Source organism: Salvelinus fontinalis, chromosome 19 (assembly GCF_029448725.1).
Source record: "Salvelinus fontinalis isolate EN_2023a chromosome 19, ASM2944872v1, whole genome shotgun sequence".
In the NCBI taxonomy this organism is placed as follows: domain Eukaryota; kingdom Metazoa; phylum Chordata; class Actinopteri; order Salmoniformes; family Salmonidae; genus Salvelinus; species Salvelinus fontinalis.
The window spans coordinates 44,632,170-44,653,245 of NC_074683.1; the positions used below are offsets into that span (position 1 = coordinate 44,632,170).

The following is a 21,076-nucleotide window of genomic DNA, read 5'->3' on the forward strand; positions in this document are numbered from 1 at the left end:
GCGAAGGGACGTACTAAAGTTATACTGTTACACTAGTTTGAATTCCCGAGCCCAATAGTTAAACTCTTCCCTTATCCCGAAATGCTCCAGGGTCGCTGTCAATAATGGCTGATCCCTGGCCTTGAACACACTCTCCGAGGGTGTCTCATGGGGAGTGGGATATGCAACAAAAACACATTTCCATTTCACACCACACACCCCCTATTTGTCCATCGACACACACACACACACACACACACACACACACACACACACACACACACACACACACACACACACACACACACACAGAGATAGAGGACAAGGGAATGGGCACAATTGTGCTTTATTGCTGTACAGGTATTTATAAAACATTGGAAACAAAACATGAATCAACACATATAATTCTGATTTTCCACAAACACAATGTATGCAGGTCAAATATACTGTATGTCTGACAAAAAGAGGGGGAAGAAAACAACAACTATGAAAGCAAGGCTGTGATATGCCTATGTGCTAAAATATACAGTGTGTCATTGGAATACTGTACATGGACTGAGAACAGTAAAATGCCCCTTCTGCACTGGCTTTAGCACCATACATCTGGTCTAGGAACCTTATGACAAAGGGAGACTGACTATGAATGAAAAATGGCAGTATCTAGTTTTTTAGGTCAGTTGTGAAGTCAGAAAACACATTGGGGACATATGTGTGTAGCTTTTACTGTATTTTAAGGTTTCCTTTGGAAAGGGAAACATCGTAGGGTGACAAGCACATAGGAGACATGGCAGTGTGAAATGTACGTGTGACATGACAGTGCAGTGATTCACAGTGTAAAGGGTAAAAGGATATTCAAATATCAAGCGTTAACTACCGTGCATCGGTGGGTAAGAGGAAATGATGAGTGGTCAGATCATGCAGAGAGACAAAGAACTAACATCCTGTCTGAAATGCCTTAAAAAGTATCCATACCTCTTCTTCCTCATCATGTTTTCATTGCTTTACTAAATCATTCATAGTAGTATGGGATAAATAGACACAATACAAACAGGACGAACCTTAACCCTGTTTAGTGGTGGACCTCAGCACATCGGAGTAGGAGTGGTACACCTACCTATATGAAGTGATTTATTTTGTGTGTAGGATACTGGTATTGACTGGTACTGTCTCAATGTAAGTAGTGTATACTGTGTGCACTGTGGCAGCTCTGTCCAATAGTCACATGTACATGATGTAGATCTACAGTATGACCAACTGTATTGTTCTATCCAGACGTGTTGTTTCACCTCCGTTCCAATCCTAAAGCATCGTCCAATCACATATAGACATGGTATCTTAACACTATCACTTTGAAATACTGTATTCCATTGTCGTTAGCAGAGCTTGGGTGTTCAGAAGGTCTGGTTAAGTGGCTCACTCCTAGTCAATGTTTGATGTGATCTTCGCCCAATTTCTGTAGAAAATGTGGTGTTTCTTATCACATACACACACACACTCACGCGCACACACACGGCTCAATCAACAACCAAGGATGCGCTAGTGATGGCGCTGCTAATTCCTAATACAGGATCAATCAGACTGTTGAAGGGTGATCAGTGTAAATGAGAAATCAATCAGAGCTATTGATACTTCCTGGCTTTTACAGTCAAACCAATCTTCTAAGATCAAATGGCTTGCAGAGGCACACCCATCCAATTTACCATGGTCAGATTACCCTCCCCAATCATAACCGTAACCATTAGGGGGATGTTAAAATATATGATCCTATATCAGTGGGTAGGGGCAACTTCTAGCTACTCCTTTACGATGTGGAAACCACACCAAACATCAATATTGTGCAATTTATCATCCAAACAACCATCAGACAAATGATGGAAACATCAGTCTTTCGCCACTGGAATATTGTCTTACAATAGATTCGCAGGGAAACAAACAAAAAAACTAAATAAATACAGTATAAAGAAGTTTCATAGTAGTAGACAATCATTCCGCAAAAAAGGTGTTCACATTATAAAATAAACCTCTTCTCTTTGTCTCTGTCATTGCATTAAACCCAAGACATTCATATAATTCTCCATCTGCCATATAGACAATTCTCCAGTTCCCTTTCCATCTTCCCATTTCTGTGCTATTCTGATATAGTAAATTAAAACATTTTACGATTAAACATAGGCCATTATTTACAGGGAGGTTACCCTGGCAATGCCCTCTGACCCCTACAGCATCTTGGAGGGGGTGTTGGGATATTGCAGGGTTTGGGAGGGAAATAAAGAGAGTGATTGAGGGGGATGGGGTAGCTTTACATGAGAACTCTGTTGTGCTCCAGTTGCATCCTTGAATTGTACAGAAAAGTGTACAGGCTCCTAACATTGATTTACACAAGATAGAACATATCAAATGGGACGCTAATATGAAGAAAGTACCATTGTGGTTTAGAGCTTATTTCTCTGAGATGTTTGTAGAATAAATCTAGATAAGTAGTTAATTGAGGGACTGCGACAGATAGTTGTGCGTTGGTCATCTACACTGTTCTTTATTCAGTCTGTTTGTGTGCTCTACACAAACACATCAGTAAAATACATCAGCAATAGCTGAGGTTGACAGGCCTAGAGTCCCGTTTTATGGCACTAAGCCCAGTAAAAATCTTACAGGACATTGATACAATCTGATCACAGGTGATCTAGCTACATGAACTAGCTACTATGGCCATCGTTGTAAAATACAGCTCTGCTATTGTCTTGCCTAGTCAGTAATATCTGTACAGTGTTTTGTTTTTTTACTGTTGTGGATCTTCTGTTCAGTTTGCGCTAAAGCGAAAGGCTGTTGGCTAGCTGGGGATGAAACAAGTGCACCATGGGATATCGCTGAGGTTTCTCTGACCCCTGAACTCTGAGCTATTGTTGCCACGGTTACAGAAGCACCTAAAGCACCTTGTAGCGTGAGGCTAAAGCGGTAGCTGAAGGAGTCCATAAGACTAGAGACAGGAGTTTTCCCTGGTCAGATCACATGGTCAGGAAAACCTCCTGGTCCTAGAGATGATAACTGGTCTGTAAGCCAGAGCAGTGAGGTTCAACAGAGGAGATGTTTAAAGGCCTTGGCTCGCTTGTAAACTTCAGACATGTCTGGAGGGGAGGGTACACGCATGTTCTGTTGTGCCCATAGGCACAGATCTAGGATCAACTTACCTTCCCCATGAGCATCAGAGGGGAAAGACAAAAACAGACCCTAGATCAGTGTCATCCTAGTGCGCATCACACACCTGACACATATAACATCACACAGAGTGACATCAGCACCATGTTTTGGGGTTTGGGCTGGGAGATGTTGTGTAAGCAGTAACTGGATGGTAGGCTTTGATAGAGAGAGAACGTGCACCAGATTTACTAGACAGAAAACACATAGGCAAACCTCATTCCACATAGCAACTATTGTATGTACAGTCCTCTCCTCTATTAGCCTAAATCCAGCTTGTTAGAGAGAGAGACAGAGAGACAGAGAGACAGAGAGACAGAGAGAAAGAGAGAAAGAGAGAGAGAGAGAGAGAGAATGGATCCTGATCGCTGCTCTACCCTTTCTACCTCCTTTATCTGTCTATGCTCGTGTGGGTTGGGTTGTCCTAGCCAATGAAATGCCTCTCTCTCAGACCTGTCCTTCGTCGAATGGGTGGCAGACATGGGCAGGAGGGCGTGGCAGGAGGCAGACAAGAAAGGCAGTGTGAGGCGTGGAGAGTGGGCATCGGTCGGACATCCCAGGTTGGACATCCTCCCACTATGGAGAAGACTTCCTATTAGCCCTGACCAGTGTGGTGGGTGGGGTTTGTGGTGTTCCGTTGACGTCCTGTTGGTGCCTCCAGTCGGCCCGCCCCTCACACAGCGCCCTACGCCAGCGGAGCAACTCCCCCAGGGCGGCGGCCTCGTCCCCCCGACATCCACGCAGACGCTGGATCACCTGGCGGAAGGAGAGGGGTTAATTAAATCATGCAAAAATGTACTAATGATATCCTATCAATCTCATCCTAGAGAAAGCAATAAACAGACAGCATAGAGTACAATACAGTACACTACATTTGGCCAGGGTGAGTATGAGCAAGATTCGGAGTGGTCTGTAATGAACAGCAGTGGGGTAAAGGAGGATGATAGGAAAGACCAAAAAAACGAATTTTATCTCATATCTCAATGGGTCTCTAAAAGAGCTGGAGGAATACCTCTGATATATCTATCATATTCATATCCTGATCATGATCTGGTTGGTGCAAGCCTCCACATCAGCTGAAGAGAAATAGGTCACACCGCAAGAGTAATCTGGGCCTGATCCATCATTCTGAAAGGAGCCATAATCATTAAGCTGATTCCCTCTCTGTTCACTCTGTGGGCCAGTTCCCTTCTAGGCCCGTTAGAACGGAGGCAGAGGAAATAAACCTATGCTCATCAACTGTATTTAATGACATATAACATTTAATGACATATCATTTCCATATCCTGATTCGGTGGAGTCTATATATCAACACTAACAGGGATGAAGGTGTGTGTGTGTTTGTGAGCTGACAATGGGCTCTGACAGGATGGTGGCATGCAGCAGCAACCCCTCACACACTTGCTTCACCCATAACCCCCCAAGCCTCCCGTCAGTGTCTGTGCAGCACGTCATCAGTCACCAGCCAGTCAATACGCAGGCAGATCAATCAGACAAGAATTCCAATCATCCACAGCCACTTAATCCCAGCGACCGACCAGCGACCAACTGATTGTTGCTAAGGGCAAAAACTGAAACTCCTCATATAGCTTTAACACTGTATAAGGGTTCTCAATGTAGTGGAGAGGTGTCCAAAATTGTTTGGTCTAACCCCTTTCCCCTGGTTACAAACCCACTGTTTCACTGACTTGGGTATAGAAGTGAACCTGTTGCGTTACTGCAGTAAACAGAAGCTAAGATACAGACATGCACACACAGTCTGTGTTGTGGTTAAGCTATTGCTGCTATGCTGATGATGTTGAGGTGATGGCAATTCCTGTCTGTGTTTTCCATCTCTGTTTTGTTCAGAAGGGGAGCAGAGCGTCACGGCTAAATAAAACCACAGCAGGGACTCATACCGCAACATTTTCCCTGCACTACGCCAAGCACACAGTACAGCACTGACGCACTCTAGGAATCCAGGCCACACACACACACACACACACACAGACACAAATGCACAGTAATGCGCGCACACATTGACAGACACATCCACACACATATATTGATAGCCTGTACCAGCAGTGCTCAGTGACCTAATCTATAATTTACACATCCCTGCCAGGCTATTCTGAGCCATGATGCCAGGAACACTGGCTACTGGAACAGCAGACATGCACACGGTGTCCTACTGTCGTATGCACGTTAGGGCTGGGCGATATGGACAAAATATCATATCAAGACAGTTTTGACGGTATTTTATGTCTTTGAATAATAAAAGTTCTAAATATGCTTTATGAGTAGTTCATGACACTGGGGTGGCAACGCATAAATTATAAGTGACTTCAATGGGGTTTTCTCCATTTATCGTGTTCAATCCAACTCCAAACAAAAACATGTTTTTATTTTTTCATCAATTTCTGCATTTCCTGTACTTTTATTACAAATTCAACACTGTGCCATGTAGCATGATATGGGCAAAAAATATAGGCCTAGTTAATTGTTAGCTGTTGGAATCATGGAAATACAATGATTATTCTAATTCTACAGTTAGAATATAGTGGGCAGCACCTTGAACACATTGTTGTTTGACATGACAACAAATTAATAAACCAGGGAGGAATTAACTGACAGGGTAAAAACCAAAGTGTTAGTCAGTGTTTCCAGGTGACCCTAATTAGATGTTATATGACATGTTTTCTTACTTCATGTAGCTAGTTAGCTAGCCAACAAATTCATGTTTCAGCTATTCCTCTCAGATTAGATACTGTTGTACAAACAGGTGTATCTAGGCCTACACCAGCACTGGTACCAGGCAGCATTAGCTAGCTAGCTACGTTTGCGCTGACTTAGTACATTTCGAAACTAACTAGCGATTAGCATTAGCGGCTAACACTAAATATTTTAGCAACACCTTGCTAAGAAAAGACAAACTAGCAGATAGTAGTTTGCAGACTGTAAGACACACAAAAATATTGTGTATAAAACGCTTGTGGAAAGCAGCATGTCACCAACATTGTTACCTTCATCTGACCATGGAGAGTGAACGGCAAGAAAGCGCTTGTGACTCACTGATCAAGCAACTGCTCTCTCCTTGAGTGAGAGGGGGCAGGGCTTGGTGTGGTTAGCGGCATGCAGCAGCAGGAGGAGAGGGAGAGAGATGACTAGTAGTAGCAAACATGGATATTAAACGCACCGAAGTAGCGTATCACATTTAACAAACCAAACATTGAAATACCATTATATAAGTAAAAGTACAAAAAACTCAAACCGGTCTGTGCATCAATTCAGATATATAGTAAATTACGGTATACTACCCAGCCCGTATGCGCATGCACGTGCGCACGCACACACACAAGATAGAGATGCATGGAGACACATGAACAGACAAACAAACATAATGACATTATGCTATTCACATAGACACATTCAGTAGTCCACAGTGACTGATTGTGATTCTATGACTCTACTCCTTAATGAGTGACATCAACCACATCTGGTAGTCTGATGTTACAGTAGCCATGGTAAAGATGATGCAATTAATTTCCCCTACACACAGCCAACACAGATGACATATACTCATTTACTCTATTGATAGAATATGAAGTAATTTTGTTTTTCAAATGAGACAAACGATCAATCGCCACAACTGGCAAGCACACATACAAACATGTTAAATCGAACACACACCCATACACTCAGACAGACACGCACACATGACTGCAAGTGCACGAACACACGCACACACACTCTCTCTTTTTATCTCTATATTTCTCTCTCTTGCTCTCTTAAATGACTCCTCCCCTAGCGAGAGACGGTATAAAGAAATATGGTAATAGTATGGTAATAAAATTATAATCTGGGATGAACAGTGGTCATTCTCAGCTGTCAATCAAAGGTTAGTGGTGGCCAACTCCCACTGGGATAAAACACCGGGGAAGCAGATAGAACAGAAAAGCCATGGGGGGAAATCAGAAAGTACAACATAGACCAGTACACATCAACTGAGAGGGTATAGTGAAGACAGTAAAATAGGTTGAACAGTGTTTTTTATTTACCTAGCCATTGTATATGTGCTTGTATCTCAGGGATTCTTAAAAGTTGGGAAAATCATTGTCCGGCAGGGAAACTTTATTGTTATAGTTGGAAAAATTCATAATTTTTGCTTAAAATGTATATTTAGGGGAATTTTATTTTATTTATTTTATTTTATTGTAATTTTCAAAATATTTTAAATATTATTGATTTCCATGTAGGCTCTGTGCCAGGAAATATGCTTGTCCAGAGCAAAGGATCACAATTTCATTGATTTAAACAAACAATACTGAAATCACCATGGTCACAATCAAAATCTGTGAACTCCAATCATCCTTATAGATTAAGATAGAATATGATTTATGGTTCAGATATGTTACATTTAATTAGGTTTTAGAGTCATAAAGCAACTGAGCAAAAACTAAATTGATACTAATTTGTCAACTCCGTAAGATTTAGTCTAACGTCAACTCCGTCACAGTGCTGTAAAATCTGATAGAATGGTTATTCTTATTGGGGATTTTTAAATGAATAATTTTCCAAATTTTCCAAATGTTTATAATAAACATATTTCTAGAGGCAAAAATCTGTTTTGAGTATCAGTTGTCAACTCAATCAGAGGCTTGTCAACTCTGTCACTGATTGCTAACACCCCTACGATCAATAAATATAGCAACATATGCTTAAACTATTGAAGTATTTGCTGTGCTAGAACTAAGGGATAATTGCTTTATGTTGTTTTATGTTATGAATCTAGAAAAGTCACGGCCTCCGGGCCGGAGCCTCCAGCAACGGCTTCCGGTCCGGAGCCCGCAACGAGGGTCCCCAGTCCTGGGCCCGCAACGAGGGTCGCCAGTCCGGGCCCGCAACGAGGGTCCCCAGTCCGTGGCCCGCAACGAGGTTCGCCAGTCCGGGGCCCGCAACGAGGGTCCTCAGTCCGGGGCCCGCAACGAGGGTCCCCAGTCCGGGGCCGGCAACGAGGGTCCCCAGTCCGGGGCCTGCAACGAGGGTTCCCAGTCCGTGGTTGGCGACGAGGGTCCCCGCACCAGATGTGCCACCAAAGTGGGGTGAGCCAGAGGTGGAGCGGGGTCTACGTCCCGCACCAGATCCGCCACCGCGTATAGAGCCCGCCCAGACCCTCCCCTATAGGTTCAGGTTTTGCGGCCGGAGTCCGCACCTAAGGGGGGGGGGGGGTACTGTTACGCCCTGACCTTAGAGAGACTTTTTATATCTCTATTTGGTTTGGTCAGGTTGTGATTTGGGGTGGGCATTCTATGTTCTGTTTTCTAGGTTTGTGTATTTCTATGTTTTGGCCGGGTATGGTTCGCAAACAGGGACAGCTGTCCATCATTGTCTCTGATTGGTAATCATACTTAGGCAGCCTTTTTCCCTTGTGTCATTGTGGGAAGTTGTCTTTGTTTGGGTGTACTATATCCCTTGTAAGCTTCACGGTCTTTTCTTGTTTTGTTGTTTTGTTGGCAACATTTATTCAAATAAACGAAAATGTACGCTTACCACGCTACACCTTGGTCTTCCTTTAACGACGGCCGTGACATTAGCCAAATACATTTAAACTCCGTTTTTCACAATTCCTGACATTTAATATTAGTAAAAATTCCATGTCTAAGGTCAGTTAGGATCTCCACTTTATTTTAAGAATTTGAAATGTCAGAATAATAGTAGAGAGAATTATTTAATTCAGCATTTCTTTTTTTCATTACCTTACCGGTGGGTCAGAAGTTTACATACACTCAATTAGTATTTGATAGCATTTCCTTTAAATTGTCTAACTTGGGTCAAACACTTTGTGTAGTCTTCCACAAGCTTCCCACAATAAGTTGGGTGAATTTTGGCCCATTCCTGATGACAGAGCTGGTGTAACTGAGTCAGGTTTGTAGGCCTCCTTGCTCGCACACACTTTTTCAGTTCTGCCCACAAATGGATTGAGGTCAGGGCTCTGTTACGACCACTCCAACACCTTGACTTTGTTGTTCTTAAGCCATTTTGCCACAACTTTGGAAGTATGCTTGGGTCATTGTCCATTTGGAAGACCCATTTGCGACCAAGCTTTAACTTCCTGACTGATGTCTTGAGATGTTGCTTCAATATATCCACATCATTATCCTGTCTTCATGATGCCATCTATTTTATGAAGTGCACCAGTCCCTCCTGCAGCAAAGCACCCCCACGACATGATGCTACCACCTCCGTGCTTCACGGTTGGGATGGTGTTCTTCGGCTTGCAAGCCTCCCACTTTTTCCTCCAAACATAACAATGGTCATTATGACCAAGCAGTTCTATTTTTGTTTCATCAGACCAGAGGACATTTCTCCAAATAGTACAATCTTTGTCCCCATGTGAAGTTGTAAACCGTAGTCTGGCTTTTTTATGGCTGTTTTGGAGCAGTGGCTTCTTCCTTGCTGAGCGGCCTTTCAGGTTATGTCAATATAGGACTCGTTTTACTGTGGATATAGATACTTTTGTACCTGTTTCCTCCAGCATCTTCACAGGGACCTTTGCTGTTGTTCTTCGATTGATTTGCACTTTTCGCACCAAAGTACGTTAATCTCTAGGAGACAGAACACGTCTCCTTCCTGAGCGGTTTGATGGCTGCATGGTCCCATGGTGTTTATAGTTGCGTACTATTGTTTGAACAGATGAATGTGGTACCTTCAGGTGTTTGGAAATTGCTCCCAAGGATGAACCAGACTTGTGGAGGTCCACAATTTTTTTTTCTGAGGTCTTGGCTCATTTATTTTGATTTTCCTATGATGTCAAGCAAAGAGGCACTGAGTTTGAAGGTAAGCTTTGAAATACATCCACAGGTACACCTCCAATTGACTCAAATCATTTACTTGGCCTATCAGAAGCTTCTAAAGCCATGACATAATTTTCTGGAATTTTCTGGAATTTTTAAAGGCACAGTTGACGTAATGTAATCTTCTGACCCACTGGAATTGTGATACAGTGACTTAAAAGTGAAATCATCTGTCTGTAAACAATTGTTGGAAAAATGATTTGTGTCATGCACAAAGTAGATGTCCTAACAGACTTGCCAAAACTATAGTTTGCTAACAAGAAATTTGTGGAGTGGTTGAAAAACGAGTTTTAATGACTCCAACCTAAGTGTATGTGAACTTCCTACTGCAACTGTATACTATACTGCTATGTTCAAAGCATTACACGACAGAGACAAAATAACATAAATACAGCTATGCACAAAATCTGTCTGGATTCAAATCTATAGTCCACAGGCGAGACATGTACCCACCCACACCAGTGGAGACTCCTCAGTGGGGGAAGGGGGGGACCATCCTCCTCCGTGAATAAAAATAAAAAGTGAAACATTGAAAAAGTTATCCTTTTTAGATAAAACTTTACTAAATATTTTCACATGTCACCAAATAATTGATTAAAACACACTGTTTTGCAATGAAGGTCTCCAGTAGCCTGGAGGACAGCTAGCTTCCGTCCTCCTCTTGGTACATTGACTTCAATACAAAACCTTGGATGCTCTTGGTTCTCAGCCCGTTCCATAGTTATTATTATTATTTTTTAAATTCCTAGATTTCATGATATCCAATTGGTAGTCACAGTCTTGTTCCATCGCTGCAACTCCCGTACGGACTCGGGAGAGGTGAAGGTCGAGATCCATGCGTCCTACGAAACACGACCCCGCCAAGCCGCACTGCTTCTTGACACACTGCATTTACATTTTACATTTAAGTCATTTAGCAGACGCTCTTATCCAGAGCGACTTACAAATTGGTGCATTCACCTAATGACATCCAGTGGAACAGCCACTTTACAATAGTGCATCTAAATCTTTTAAGGGGGGGGGGGGGGGGGCATAAGGATTGCTTTATCCTAGGTATTCCTTGAAGAGGTGGGGTTTCAGGTGTCTCCGGAAGGTGGTGATTGACTCCGCTGTCCTGGCGTCGTGAGGGAGTTTGTTCCACCATTGGGGTGCCAGAGCAGCGCACACTTTTGACTGGGCTGAGCGGGAACTGTACTTCCTCAGTGGTAGGGAGGCGAGCAGGCCAGAGGTGGATGAACGCAGTGCCCTTGTTTGGGTGTAGGGCCTGATCAGAGCCTGAAGGTACTGAGGTGCCGTTCCCCTCACAGCTCCGTAGGCAAGCACCATGGTCTTGTAGCGGATGCGAGCTTCAACTGGAAGCCAGTGGAGAGAGCGGAGGAGCGGGGTGACGTGAGAGAACTTGGGAAGGTTGAACACCAGACGGGCTGCGGCGTTCTGGATGAGTTGTAGGGGTTTGATGGCACAGGCAGGGAGCCCAGCCAACAGCGAGTTGCAGTAATCCAGACGGGAGATGACAAGTGCCTGGATTAGGACCTGCACCGCTTCCTGTGTGAGGCAGGGTCGTACTCTGCGGATGTTGTAGAGCATGAACCTACAGGAACGGGCCACCACCTTGATGTTAGTTGAGAACGACAGGGTGTTGTCCAGGATCACGCCAAGGTTCTTAGCGCTCTGGGAGGAGGACACAATGGAGTTGTCAACCGTGATGGCTGCTCGATTAACCCGGAAGCAAGCCGCACCAATGAGTCGGAGGAAACACAGTACAGCTGACGACCGAAGTCAGCATGCATGCACCCAGCACACTCAAGGAGTCGCAAGAGCATTATGGGACTAGGACATTCCAGCCGGCCAAACAGCCGGGGATCAGCCCGGGATCCCACAGCCCGGGATCGAACCTGGATCTGTGGTGACGACTCTAGCACTGATCAGTGCCTTAGGCCGCTGCGCAACTCAAGAGTCAGTTCCATAGACAAACATAGTAATTATGACAACATCCGGAGGATGTGCTCCAACCTATCAGAGCTCTTGTTGCATTTATTTTTTATTTTTTATTTTACCAGGTAAGTTGACTGAGAACACGTTCTCATTTGCAGCAACGACCTGGGGAGTAGTTACAGGGGAGAGGAGGGGGATGAATGAGCCAATTGTAAACTGGGGATTATTAGGTGACCATGATGGTTTGAGGGCCAGATTGGGAATTTAGCCAGGACACCGGGGTTAACACCCCTACTCTTACGATAAGTGCCATGGGATCTTTAATGACCTCAGAGAGTCAGGACACCCGTTTAACGTCCTATCCGAAAGACGGCACCCTACACAGGGCAGTGTCCCCAATCACTGCCCTGGGGCATTGGGATATTTTTTAGACCAGAGGAAAGAGTGCCTCCTACTGGCCCTCCAACACCACTTCCAGCAGCATCTGGTCTCCCATCCAGGGACCGACCAGGACCAACCCTGCTTAGCTTCAGAAGCAAGCCAGTAGTGGTATGCAGGGTGGTATGCTGCTGGCATGAACTGACACCCAATCAAAGGATCAGATAATAAATCTAGTACTAAATGCATAAACTACAGCTAGCTAGCACTGCAGTGCATAAAATGTGGTAGAAAAATGCAGTGCAATAAAATGTGGAGTAGTAGACTCAAAGAGAGAGAAAGAAAATTACTAACGCATTAGTTCTATTAGCTATGTTGACTAGGATTTACTTTAGCTACTGTAATATGTGGACAACTATGTAGGCTGTGTGTAGCAGTTATGACATGGTTTGGTTTGGAAAGTTTTTTTCGCCTGGTCGCTGATGTGTTGTTCATTGAAGTCCACAAACAAAGGGATAAGGTAAGAGGAAGAGAGTGCATGGACGAGAGAAGGAATACAACGTTGCTGCTTATGAAAGTGAACTGTGTTTATGCTTGATTCATTCCACTGATTCTGGAGAAAAACATTTCTTAAACGGAAGCAAATGAAACGGGGATAAAAATACCTGAATGTGTCCGATAGAAACTCTTGTTTACAACTGTTGGACTAATGATTACACCCTAGATAAGCTAGATGCAGGCAAGAGTGTGCAAGGCAATATTGAATGTGTCACAGTCTGTCCAAGTGTCACTGTCTGTTATCTCAAATTTTTCTCTAGACCTGTGTGCACCTACACTGTAAACTTTCAGTCTTCCGCTAGGTTGTAGCAAACTCATGATGGGTATAGGGGAAATTTGAGTATCATGTAGTAGCCTAAACTTATCGATGTTACATTGAACTGGGTGAATGGAATATGAATTAAAGTCATCCAACATGCTGTAATAGAAATAAGGCCATGCCCATGAAAAAAACAATTGTCCTCCCTCATCATAAATGGCACTGACCGCCACTGACCCACACACAGACTGTGTCCCAGAGTAATAATCTTAATAAAGGAAAAGATAAGGACCTTGCTGATATTCTCTCTAAATTACACACACATACCCACAAGAGAGAAAGCACGAGAAAGAAGGAGTGACCGCTAATGACCTAGATGTGTGGCCTCCCTGCTCCACACGCATGGCTTAGGGAAAAAGAGAGATTTCAGGGAACCCAGCAGGACAAAATCACACACACGCTTCAATTCTGAGAAGGCTCTGTGTGCGACAGGTCAACACCAGACCTGCATATACACACGAACATACACAGACAAACAACACAAACACGTATGTCACATTGTGTACACACACTCTCATGTAAGACTGGGATTATCCTGAGTGGATTGGATGTGGGGAGACAAGCTCTCACGCCTTTCCGCCCAGCCCCGTCCTCTACATACCTCTTTCAATCACTCTCTTTATCCCTCTCTCTATTCTTCCTCCCCTCGTTTCTGTCCCTTTCCATGCCTTAGGAGAAGAACCAGAGAACCCTTTGGGTGCCCCCTAATCCCTTTCTCACCTCCCTCTGGCATTGTGGCACAATTGGGTCCTTCAGCAGTCACTCTACTGAACTGACCAATGGGAGAAAACAAACAAACAATCATGCGTTTCCTCATGAGATCAGTGCAGAGCACCACTGTCTACATGCACTAAAGCACACCCGTTCATTGCCAATTAAAAGCTATCCATCCCCCTCTTCCCTCTCTTCCCCATTCATCCCTCCTTCTCTTTCCCCGCTCTCCTGATCTACTAATCCCACATAAACACAGTTTGGAATGTGGCTAATAGAATGGGATTCTGGGTCGCGGAGTCTTTCGCACCTCTTCAATGAACTCATCATAATGGAACTGGGACCGGGTTCCAACCATCCAGAGAGGCAGGCCTGATTAGATAGGGACGGAGAATGAAGTCACTTCAGTCCCTATTGAGTTTTCAACACCAGTTAACTTATCATAAGAATAATGAGTTCCCAAGGATTAAAATGAAGGGCTTTTTCAGGGCAATGCTGAATGCATCGTTTGTTGTGTTGTTACAAAGACAGCAGGTGCCCTGAGGGACATTCATGGAGGATATAGGAGTTACTTTAATCTATAACTATGGGAATGTGGTGTACCATTCTCTGTTACATTTTAATGTTGAATGGAAATTCACTATGGATGTTTCATGATCCCGGGAACAATGCTAGGCTGTCTTTTGAGATATTCAGTAAAACTACATTCTCAATCACAATGCATTTTTCCATAGTCGCCCTACATCTATCTTGGCACTCATTTGCGTGAATTTCAGCAAACTTTTACATTTTTTCTTGACTGAAACAGAAATCAAGGGTAATCAAAGATATGCAGATATAGGTCAAGGTCCTCCATATCACCTCCATCATATGGAAGCAATGTAGCAATCACAAGCAATTTCCTTCATTAAATAATCTATGCCGATCCTTTCAACAATTGTTTTTCAATCGTAGTCAAAGAAAATTAATTGCTTGATGAATGCCACTGTGAAGGAAAAGGGGATGGGCACCATGAATTATAAACATGAATTATAAACATAAACAATCCAGCAGATGAGCAGAGAAAAAAACTGTAAAAAAACTGCAGCTCTCTTTTGTTTGAGAAGATAACAGACGTCGACATGAATATACACCCACTTTTAGCACACTGTTGTGAATGAGTGTATGTGTGTTTGTCTCTGGGTGTTTGTCTCTGTGTGTGTGCGCGTGTGTGCACGTGCGTGTGTGCCTGTGTGCCTGTTTATGCGTGTGTGTGTGTGTGTGTGTGGTCCAAGGACAACCTCCAAGAGCATCCCTCACCCAAGGACGTCTGACAGAGAAACTGAGAACCAAGGTCTGCACCCAAACATATGATTAACGTTCTCCAAACATGTCCATCTTTGAGTGGGGCCTGTCCAGGCTGTGATTATGTGGAGGCAGCTCCCTAAGCTACTTATATTGAGGTTAGCCCGGGGTCACTCCACTGAGCCGTACGACAGGTTGGTTTACACCCCAACTCTCATTGAGCTGCTCCATGGGAGAGAACCATTCACTGACAAACTACCTCATCTAAACTCTACTTTACGCTAGCCATTTACCTCCACCACCTAACAATCTAACCCCACCTCACCAACTGGGAGCATGTATACCATTAACTCTCTCACTGCCCTTTCCTGACTTACCCTATACACTTTACCCACTACGGGCCACTTCTCTGCACACTTCTGTACTGCACACTGTGTGACTCCAGCTCATCTTCCCACCTGACTCTACACACTTCCTTCTCTAATTCATGGCCTAAAACATAAGTAATAACTTACCCCCTCCCCCATAGACATTTCATGGAATGAACAATACAGTTATTGCTTTAGCTTTCCCTCCTATTGGCTTGGTGGAGTTTTCGCCATATTGCGTATACCTGTCCAATCCTTTCAGATGAACAACCTGTAGTAGGTGACTGAGGGTTAGGGGTTTAACTAGGGATCACTCCCCCCACCCCTTAGCTGAATGTCAGACAAGAGAGTGGAGCACAGAGTCAAACCCAGAGCTGCAGTTTCCTTTCTGAGCGATGAGTGGAAGAGAGTAGGATGAAGTTGCCTCTTATACACGCGGATCCAAGATCAGTTTTCCCCTCCTAATGGTTTAGGAAGTTTAGGATTACAGGGATGGCAATCTGATCATAGATCTGTGGTTAGGGGTAACTTCTCCTAGGAGCAGGGTGACAGGTTACAGGATTGAACAAGAAGAGGAAGTGTGGAAGGGAGGGAGAGCATCGAGCTAGGGTATGATACGGTCAACCACACTCACCCCGTCCCTAATGTGAGGGGTGCTCCGGCGCCCGCCTTGCCTTAGAGTGCAGCCCCCGCACCGAAGGGCGAGAAGTTGAGATGACCCCTCTGGAAGAAGATAAAGAGAGAAAGACAGCCATATCCTTTAGTACGGAGGACGGAGAGAGAGAGAGAGAGAGAGGGAGAGAGAGAGAGAGAGAGAGAGAGAGAGAGTGAGAGAGAAAGAGAGAAAGAGAGAGAGAGAGAGAGAGAGAGAGAGCAGAATTCTGCAATACACTACTGTTAAGATTCAATGGGACCAAAGACCCATTGAGGACATACAAAAAGAGCAATAAGCACTACATGGCACCTGACATACCCTGAATCCATACCGTGTTCTTTGACTATCACATGATGGTGTCATGGAATGCTTCAGTGGATTCGTACCATGGCATATTCCAGTCATAAAAAAGGGAATGCATATTCCACACGATACCATGTAAGGGAGACGTTAAAAGGTCAGAGAAGGAAAGAACACATGTTTAGAGACACCAGAGAGTAACTTAGAGAGTGAAAGAGAGTACTTCCAGAATGAACCTGTCTAGAGAGTGCTACTCTGTCAGGAGCTGTTCTAAGCCAGAGTAAGAATAACTGGGCCTGTCCTTAAAGGGGCAATCTGCAGTTGCTACATCCATTTTTGGACTGAATGATATGTACCCATTGATTCTTGAAGAATATAACTTGTAAATAAATGTCTCATGAGCTTAGGTTAACTGTCGTAACCCATCAGAACCCAAAATATAAGCTTGTTTTACTCCAATGTTTATAAACAAATTAAATGTAAACAAACATGGTTAAAAGTATAATGTTGATATCATGGGTGGTCAGTCCTTGGATCCATAGCTATGTCCATGAATTATAGAGTGGTTGCATTTCTCCAGCCCATCCCTCAGCTTTTTACCAAAACATGGGCGGGGAGTTTTCCTTGTTATTGTTTGAACAGCTGTTTTAACAGAATGTGCTGGAACATCAATCTTTAACACTACACACTAAGTGTGGCGCAGGAGAGCGAAAACTGATTTACAACGGTGTCGTTTAATATCCATAAACCACCGTCAACAGAACAATACAATAAATGGGTCAAACAAAACCCGGTAAATACCAGCATACCGTACATAAGCACTACAAGAAACAATTACCGACAAGGACATGAGGGGAAACAGAGGGTTAAACACACAACATGTAATTGATGGAATTGGAACCAGGTGTGATGGAAGACAAGACGCTTTGTCTTGGAAAATGAAAAGTGGATCAGCGATGGCTAGAAGGTCGGTGACTTCGACCGCCGAACGCCGCCCGAACAAGGAGAGGGACCAACTTCGGCGGAAGTCGTGACACTAAGGAGCTCCATAGAACTACTCAGTGATCCCCCTGCCTCTCGGCCATACAAAACTCGCATCCCTCTCTCACACAAGACAAAGGTTCAGACAGAAGACAGAGGTTCCAGCCTTTTCAGGAGCACTCCCTCTGTGTGTGTCTCTATAAGCAACAGCATTGCTTGCTGTTTGGGGTTTTAGGCTGGGTTTCTGTATAGCTTCTGCTGATGTAAAAGGGGCTTTCTAAATACATATGATTGATTGAAATTTGATTGATAGAGCACCCATACTCCATTAACTAACCGGGAACATCGTGTGCCTCCTCGGCATTCCCGGGAATCTCAAGGGAATACTGTCACCTGAGCCGGTCGGAACGCTGATAGGAACGTTCTTGTTCGCTTCCTACTGTAGCAACACGCTCCTCATCTTAACTCACATTTGAATCCCTATCAGATCCAATCAATAATTATGAAGAATGATTTTCCCTGTGTTTTAACAATGTGGATTATGGGGAGCGGTTACATTACATCCTGGAATCTCCTAATGATGACAGGTTGAGGACAGGTTGAGATAGATAATGTCAGGATAATCCAGAGGAAATATTGGTCGGTTTTAACCGATGTCCATTATATTAAATTGAAATCTTGTCATTATGACTTGAGACCTGCTCTACACCAGCCTGGTGGTGGTGGTGGTGGTGGTGGTGGTGGTGGTGGTGGTGGTGGTGGTGGTGGTGGTGGTGGTGGTGTGTGTGTGTTAAGAGAACTGGTTTGGGATAGTTGTGGTGGTAGAGAAGAGAGTTAGTTCAGGATCTGGTGTCAGGGTATAGGGTTGTGTCTCTTTTGCTGCCGAGGTGTTATTGGTGTTGCAAACGTCTCTCGCAGTAGGATTGATTCTGTCCCAGTGAATATTTCATGCCCTACTTTAATTATTAAGGCACACAGCGCAAGTGTGTGTGGGTGTTTGTGTGTTTATCAACTGAGATGTACTCTGTGTGTGTCAAGGAGCTTCATGGTTTCAACTTGGTCATTTGACCTTGATCGGCCTTATATGACGCAGTCATGGGACCTTGTGATGGGGGGGAGGATGAAATCCAGTCCTGTAACCATACACCACAAGCATTGAGTGTCTTGGGAACTAGGGGAAGATCACGTCACAAGTGAAAAGTAGCGTTCAATACTGCTACTGTTAGTCTTAATGAAAAAATAACATCACCCAAAACAGACGAGCGGGCCTGACACACATCCTGACTGTGTGTGTGTGTGTGTGTGTGTGTGTGTGTGTGTGTGTGTGTGTGTGTGTGTGTGTGTGTGTGTGTGTGTGTGTGTGTGTGTGTGTGTGGCAGGCCAGTTTCACTCTCCACAATGAAAGGACAGTGCTGTAATGCCAGCATATTCATAGAGATTCACCTCTAAAAAGACTATTTAGAGAGGTTAGGCAACCTGGTCTAAATAAGGTAACACAACAGAGGGCCAGGGCTACTGGAACCACCAACACAGTCTCACCGACAGAGTGGCTGTGCCTGTATGTGTGTGTGTGTGTGTATTTACCTGAGTGTGATGGCTGTCCATATGCCTGTGCAGAGACGATGAGCTGGAAGAGTATGTCTTGGTGTGACCCTCATCTTCCATTGACCCTGAACAGAAAACAAGTACACACACACACAAACAAACAAAAAGCACACACACACACACACACACGAGGGAAAGATATCAGCCAGTGGAGCCACTTTGAAAGACTGAAGTGGAGAGATGGATAAACAGAGTACCTGAGGAAGGGAAAGCCTTGCAGTGGAGGGGAGGTAAGTACTCTGTCACTCTAGACTTGCACTGTAATACTGAATCCCTCTCAGTTTCTGGGTCAACCCCTTTAATACTTCCTGTCTATTCTCTTGTATCTATCTCCTCCCTTCATCTCTGTCTGTCTCTCTGTCTGTCTTTCATTCTTCATCCCCCGGCATCCACACTATCGCTCCTCTCACCCTCTCCTTTCACCCCTCTCCCTCCTGCTCTCTCTCTCCCTCCTGCGCTCTCTCTCCCTCCTGCGCTCTCTCTCCCTCCTGCGCTCTCTCTCCCTCCTGCGCTCTCTCTCCCTCCTGCGCTCTCTCTCCCTCCTGCGCTCTCTCTCCCTCCTGCGCTCTCTCTCCCTCCTGCGCTCTCTCTCTCTCTCTCTCCCTCCTGCTCTCTCTCTCCCTCCTGCGCTCTCTCTCTCTCTCTCTCCCTCCTGCTCTCTCTCTCCCTCCTGCGCTCTCTCTCTCTCTCTCTCCCTCCTGCTCTCTCTCTCCCTCCTGCGCTCTCTCTCTCTCTCTCCCTCCTGCTCTCTCTCTCCCTCCTGCGCTCTCTCTCTCTCTCTCCCTCCTGCTCTCTCTCTCCCTCCTGCGCTCTCTCTCTCTCTCTCTCTCCCTCCTGTGCTCTCTCTCTCTCTCCCTCCTGTGCTCTCTCTCTCTCTCTCTCTCTCTCCCTCCTGCTCTCTTTCTCTCTCTCTCTCCCTCCTGCTCTCTCTCTATCTCTCTCTCTCCTTCCTGCTCTCTCTCTCTCTCTCTCTCTCTCTCTCCCTCCTGCTCTCTCTCTCTCTCTCTCTCCCTCCTGCGCTCTCTCTCTCTCTCTCTCCCTCCTGCGCTCTCTCTCTCTCTCTCTCCCTCCTGCGCTCTCTCTCTCTCTCTCTCCCTCCAGCGCTCTCTCTCTCTCTCTCTCTCCCTCCTGCGCTCTCTCTCTCTCTCTCTCACTCTCACTCACTCACTCACTCACTCACTCTCACACTCACTCACTCTCACACTCACACTCACTCACTCACTCACTCACTCACTCACTCACTCACTCACTCACTCACTCACTCACTCACTCAATTTAAATTCAAAGGGCTTTAATGGCATGGGAAACATATGTTTACATTGCCAAAGCAAGGAAAATAGATAATAAACAAAAGTGAAATAAACAATAAAAAATGAACAGTAAACATTACACATAAATTCCAAAGGATTACAGACATTTTAAATGTCATATTACATCTATCTATAGTGTTGTAACGATGTGCAAATAGTTAAAGTACAAAAGGGGAAATAAATAAACATAAATATGGGTTGTATTTACAATTGTGTTTGTTCTTCACTGGTTGCCCTTTTCTTGTGGCAACAGGTTACAACTATTGCTGCTGTGATGGCACACTGTGGTGTTTCACCCAATAGATATGGGAGTTTATCAAAATTGGGTTTATTTTTTAAGTTATTTGTGGGTCTGTGTAATCGGAAGGGAATATGTGTCTTTAATATGGTCATACATTGGCAGGAAGTTAGGAAGTGCAGCTCAGTTTCCACTTCATTTTGTGGGCAGTGTGCATATAGCATCTCTTGAGAGCCAGGTCTGCCTACGGCGGAGTCTCTCAATAGCAAGGCTGAGTCTGTACATAGTCAAAGCATTCCTTAGTTTTGGGTCAGTCACAGTGGTCAGCTATTCTGTCACTGTTTACTCTCTGTTTAGGGCCAAATAGCATTCTAGTTTGCTTAAAAAATATATATATTAATTTTCAAATGTGTCTCGTAATTATATATAT

General features: G+C 44.4%; 1 protein-coding gene across 3 annotated transcripts in view; it reads right to left on the minus strand.

Annotated features, from left to right (window-relative positions):
- Positions 1–309: 309 nt before the first annotated feature.
- The window catches only part of myo16 (myosin XVI), a 259,436-nt gene continuing 238,669 nt past the window's right edge, over positions 310–21,076 (minus strand). For 2 of the 3 annotated variants that reach the window (XM_055871717.1, XM_055871716.1), the window contains exons 34-35: positions 19,078–19,163; positions 310–3,927 (exon numbers count right to left, since the gene is read on the minus strand). In XM_055871717.1, coding sequence (XP_055727692.1) covers positions 3,748–3,927; positions 19,078–19,163 — 266 coding nt within the window. In that variant the 3' untranslated portion in view covers positions 310–3,747. Of the gene's footprint in view, positions 3,928–16,191; positions 16,281–19,077; positions 19,164–21,076 lie in introns of all 3 variants that reach the window. The other variant, XM_055871718.1, reaches the window with a different exon arrangement.